This window comes from Electrona antarctica (genome assembly GCF_951216825.1).
Source record: "Electrona antarctica genome assembly, chromosome: 21".
NCBI lineage: Eukaryota > Metazoa > Chordata > Actinopteri > Myctophiformes > Myctophidae > Electrona > Electrona antarctica.
Window position 1 is genome coordinate 15,141,839 of NC_136802.1, and position 6,000 is coordinate 15,147,838.

At 44.9% G+C, this 6,000-nt stretch overlaps 1 protein-coding gene across 1 annotated transcript in view; it reads left to right on the forward strand.

Moving 5' to 3' along the window:
* Window positions 1–6,000, forward strand: part of dnah2 (dynein, axonemal, heavy chain 2) — a gene marked incomplete at its 3' end in the record, with an annotated part of 107,870 nt that overhangs the window by 23,994 nt on the left and 77,876 nt on the right. Inside the window, exon 12 of the mRNA XM_079490663.1 lies at window positions 623–790. Within this exon, the coding sequence (XP_079346789.1) occupies window positions 623–790 (168 nt within the window). The remainder of the gene's footprint in view (window positions 1–622; window positions 791–6,000) is intronic.

A 6,000-nucleotide genomic window follows, 5' to 3' on the forward strand; every position in this document is an offset into this window, starting at 1 on the left:
CTTGTCGTCGGCATGTTCATCATGTGGGTGGGTTTTTTCTATATCTGTTGTGCATCGCATGGACAATTAATGAGAGATCAAAGTGCCTCAGATTAAGGTAAAACCTGTTGGTTGTTATGCCAGCTGCGCAGGGTGAAAGAACACATCACAAGTCTGACGGTACAGGTCAGCTTCTCCGAGACACAATGATAATTAAAGCTGTATTCATGAAAGACATGCACAACAATAGCACGGATGGGAATAATGCACACACACCTGTTTACGCACTGCTCTTTAGCGAACAGTAACTACTGTAAGTATATTCACAATTGAGTACTGTACATTACATACATGTACACACTGTACATGTGCATTAGTCTGTACTTAAGTACTAGTACATTTATTTATAACTGTCACTAGTGTTGTAGTACTCGAGTCATTGACTCGTCTCGAGACCGGTCTCGTCCTTCATATGTCTTGACCTTGTCTCGGCCTCGGACCAATTGACTCGAGACCAGTCAGAGTCACAATGCAATGAAATATGGTTATTTTGTGCCGTGAAAAAAACTACGCGCGTGCGTGTGGGTCCATAGTCTGTTCCTCTTGTGTATACAAACGTACATGTGTGCATTCCCCTCCGTAGTTGCCCGCGTGGTGCGTGTCATCAGCCAGCCCAGAGGTCACATGCTGCTGGTGGGGACCGGGGGCTCCGGCAAACAGAGTACGGCCAAGATGGCCGCCTTCCTCTGCCAGTACCACGTGTTCCAGGTGCAGGTCAACAGACACTACGGCAAGCAGGACTTCAGAGAGGGTGAGAACCTCGCCTCTAGTTTTTGTTCTGACAGCAACATTTTATTTAGTCATATTTGAGTCATCTGAAACGTTTTTGTGTTAGTTGCGACCGCAGGTCGCATTTACTATGGAATCGCGCATTTTCCGTCAGTGTGTCACACCAGACAAGCCCCCAGGTCATCGTGACATCACGTGACATCATCAGGGATGGATATCCTTGATGTCATAGTAAATGCGACCTGCTGTTGCAGTTAAGCCCATACATGGAGATCCCTGATGTAATCCATATATGGAGATCCCTGATCTCATAATTATTGGCCAGCAACTCTACTGACCTCAAACCTCAAACCCAATTACATCTCCATATATGGAGTTGACCTGTTCTGACATTCCATATGTTGATCCTTCCCCATCCATCCTTCATCTTCGATGTCTCCCTATTGACTGATACCTGTCCATTTTAACTCTAGACGCCTGCCGTGCCCGGCAGCCGGCAAAAACTAGAGTTCTTAACAGGCCCGAAAATTAAGATCTTACCCCCCTTGCCAAAGTGCCAGCAGTCTGCTGTCACCCATTCAGATATGTTGAGCTGAATACCAAGAAAACTGAAGTTATCACCTATAACATCCCATCAGAGCATCCACCTCTGACAACAACAGGAGGCACTGCTTTGAAGGAAGTCAAGGACTTCAAGTACCTGGGCTCATGGGTCAACTCAACCGAACAAGACCTGAAAGTGAGGAAGGCACTTGCATGGAGGGCCCTAAATGGCAAGGCCATATATGGAACTCCAAACTCCCCCGCGAAACCAAACTCAGCTTCTTCTACGCAACGGTAGAGTCTGTTCTCCTATACGGCAGTGAATGCTGGACCCTGATATGAAGCCAACCCTGCAGAAGTCTCTAGATGGGTGCTACACTAGAATGCACTCAACATCAGTAAGAGCACACATGTTACCACCACAAATCTGTATGATGGAATGCCAAGGGTGAGCCAGAAAATAGCAGCCAGGAGAATGTGACTAGCAGGACACTGCCAAAGACACCAAGAACTGCCAGCCAGCAAACTAATCCTGTGGGAACCAACACACGGGCAACGGTCACGAGGACGTCCCACATTAACATATGTGGATGTACTCAAGAACGACGCAGGAGCGCAAAGCACCAACGAGCTGGCCAGATGTATGGAGAACCGGGATGCCTGGAAGCAACGATGGAGGGCTCGTCTGAGGACGACCTAGAGAGGGGGGTTTCAGATTGGGGTCCACAGTGCGTCCGTCGCAGCCAAATGCATGTCAATGCGAGGGTCCTTGATGTGAAAGAAGTTCGAGGAGCACTGCTGTATGTAGGTCACGCTAATAAAGTTGAAAAATGGAGATACAGGAATGTTCTTCTGTCACGACCATGCTTCAACAGTCCACATTGATTGACCTGTAGTCAATCAGGGGCCGCTGCAACGATTCAGATCACAACATAAAGACAGATGGAGACGACTCTGCCGGGTGGGTGGGTGGGTGGGTGTGTGTGTGTGTGTGTGTGTGTGTGTGTGTGTGTGTGTGTGTGTGTGTGTGTGTGTGTGTGTGTGTGTGTGTGTGTGTGTGTGTGTGTGTGTGTGTGTGTGTGTGTGTGTGTGTGTGTGTGTGTGTGTGCATGCTGTGAAATCAATTCATAGCTGGGTAATTTGCCAATAGTGCGACATTTGTTTTGCTCATAATTACGCTGAAGGTTGCTGAGCGTTAAATATTAATTGTCTCAGACTGTCGCCCTTATGTCGCTGAACGCCACTATAAAGGAATGACTTTACACAGGCATTATTTGTCACAGTTTACTCGCTGTCATTTTCATATTTAGGCTCAGTTCCAGCCGTGTGTTTGTTCCAGATTAGTCCAATGACAACAAAATTGACATTTTGGATTCCCGTGGCTTTTTGTAATTTTGCTTATTTATGGGCAGATTCTGTAGTCTAGCTCCTCAACCTTTATTTGTCTGAGGCAGGTTGACAGGGTTCTTTCCCAACCGTGAACGCTTCCCTGCTCATACTAGAGAAGACCTATATATTATCATTATCATTTTGACTTTTTGTTGGCAGCAGTACCGGCAATTAACTGAACTAAATTAACTGATTTAGGAGTTAGGACGGGAACTCCCTTTTGGGTGTTTTACCTTTCAACACGGGGACAACTTTTGGGGTAATTGTTCTATGTACAATATATAGCAACATAATGTTTTTGTAATTTTGTAATACCGTAATTTCCGGACTATAAGCCGCTACTTTTTTCCCATGCTTTGAACCCTGCGGCCTATACAACGGTGCGGCTAATCTATGGATTTTTACAGCTAACGGCCACTAGGGGACCTTCTAAGGGGCCATCCAGATGACGACGATTTCGGTGTTTCTCGGGCAAGTAATTAGCCGATCTGCCCTTTTTGTCACACGGAGACGGGGTTTTGGGGGACTTTAACGGCTAATTTTGAAACTACCTTCCAGAGTGGGAAAGTTTGGAGACGCGACTTTCACGTCTCCGTGTGTATAGCAAATGCCGCCTAATTTGCTGAAACGGTGATGTCATAGTCCCCTCGCCCCCTCCAAACTAACCAGTGTTAATGGTTTATTTCACCATAACCACTTACATATAAGTATCACAGCTATTTTATATTTGCACATAATGTCTATAAATCTCTTCTCCAAAAATAGCCGATCTGCAGCCCGCACGCACGCAAACAGTTGCTGAGATTGAGCAGGCATGCACGAGAGAGGAGTTGTGTGTGAGTAGCTGATCACAGATAGAGGGAAAGTGTTATATTTGGCCTATTATTTATGCTATATATTATTGACCGCGTATGTGTCTCACAGTCACAGAGAGAGAGAGAGAGAGAGAGAGAGAGAGAGAGAGAATGTACCATGCCGCTCCTCGCTGTGAGCTGTGTATGATGATCTGAGCGAGAGAAGGGGTGCGCACGCTCGCTCTCTCTCTCTCTCTCTCTCTCTCACACTTACTTTGTGCTTGCTGCTGTTTTCAGAAGAATTAATCCAAGGTTTGTCATATATTATGGTTTAGTAGGCATACACTTTAGCTGGTCAGTCAGTGTGTGCAGACTCAGAGAGAGAAGCAGCACTGCTCTGCTCATTCAATTGATATGACCTAGATATGTCATATGCGCATCTGATCAAGATAATTAGTTATTTGGCAACACCTGTGTGAAATACCAACGCTTTCATATAGCCTACTTTTAGAATAAGCCTTTTCTTTTTTTGTGGCCATCTACAGGCCGACCATGTGTACTGCATCTTTATCTTGAAAACGGAGCAGTTTACCTGTCTCGTGTGTACAGCAAACATAATTAACATAACCGCAATGTAGACGCAGTAAAGTTTTATATCGTTCTCAAACTTAGGCGGGGAACAGCCCGCGACGTCCTCGTGTACCCAGCCTCTGAATCTATCTCTATGGCCGGTTATGGCCTCTATGCGACTTATAGTCCAGTGCGGCTTGTATATGTACACATCTGTTTTTTTCCCTAAATTTAGCTGGTGCGGCTTATATTCAGGTGCGGCTTATAGTCAGGAAATTACGGTAATTATTTGAAAAAATATTCAGGAAATAAATTTAGAAGGCACTTTCAGAATCGTCCTCAGGTCTAAATGAATCCTCATATCTAACCACTTAGTAACCTAGCTGGTGTCCCTATACTGTGAGCATGTTTTTAGTTTTCAAAAGATAACAAAGATTCTCAAAATAAGCCAAACTGTACAAGCTCACAACTGGGGCGACAGTGGCTCAGGAGGTAGAGCGGCCAACTGGGAACCGGAAGGTTTCTCGTTTGATTCCGGGTTCCTCCTGAGTTAGTGTCCTTGAGCAAAGACACTGAACCCCTAATATTGCTCCCGATGAGAAAGTTTGGTGCCTTGCATGGTTTAATCCACCGACGGTGTATGCATGTGTGTGTGAATAGGTGAATGTAATGTAGCCTGGCTAATAAGCCAGACTCAAATCACAGTCGTGTGGTATTTGAGTCTGGAGATGCTGTGTATGGATCTTGTTTCCTGGGGGGCGGGTTCAAACATTTTCTCTTTGACGCAATTGGTCAGAGCTACTGTCAGTCAAAGGTCTCAAGCATTGAACGTCACTGTACCAATAAAGCCCGCCCATATTGCATACCGTGTCCCTATTGGCCACACCAGTTCTCTGGTGTAGGAAATGGGCGTACAATTGAGCCTCTCCAGACCGTAATCCGCCGGCAATTTTTTTTGCCAACGGCTGATTCGGTCTGGCTTATTAGCCAGGCTAAATGTAATGCACATTGTAAAATGCCTTGGATAAAGGCGCTATTACGAATCCACCATTTACAACAATTATCACTAAAATCGGGATCAGCATCGGACCCAAAAACTCCAGCTCCTATAGTCACATACTGAACATGTTCACTACTCTACCAAGACCCACCACACATTTGTATTATTTTGTACCATTCTCAGTGCAACCGTTGTCAGTCCACTGCCCTAGCTTGAGGACATACACTTTTTCATGGAGAAAGGAAAGTATAATGTCTCTTTCAGTCCCGCCAGCGGTCGTCCAGTCTCATGTTCGCCATGCCTCTGTCTGACCCTTTAGGCCAGCGTTAACCTCACTAACCCAATCTAGGAGTCATTTCATTAGAGCCAGATAAAGACCTTTATCTTTGGCCGGTTGGGCCAGATGACCCCCTCAGGAAGGGGTGATGTGGGAAGTCCCAATGGCTCCGGCGCCTGACCCCAGCCAAATGCTATTTGCTCGCAGCATCCTGGGTTCGAGACACACTTATTACATTGTTTTTGTGTCAAGTTCCCCCCCACCGTCTTTCCAAGTACAAAAGAGAAAATAAGAAAGACAAATTGCCTTAAAAAGTAATGTTTGAAAGAAGAAGAAGAAAAAAAGCAAACGGGCCACTTCCAGTCTGCAGTATGACTCATCAATTTACAATTTACAATGTAGGCATTTAGCAGACGCTCTTAAACCAGAGCGATTTTACAGTAAGCAAGAACAACACATGGTAATACATCAAATGCATAGTATAGATCTCATACTATGATATCAATCTATCATAAGTAAACCAAGATTACTCATCCGTCTAACAGTAGAATACCTGCACATTGAAACTATAAACTATAGTTCTAACCAAGATTATAATAGTTCTGTTTTTTAGTCAGTTTTTATTAGATTTACTTTTTTGTGTTACAGGGTTGAAAGTA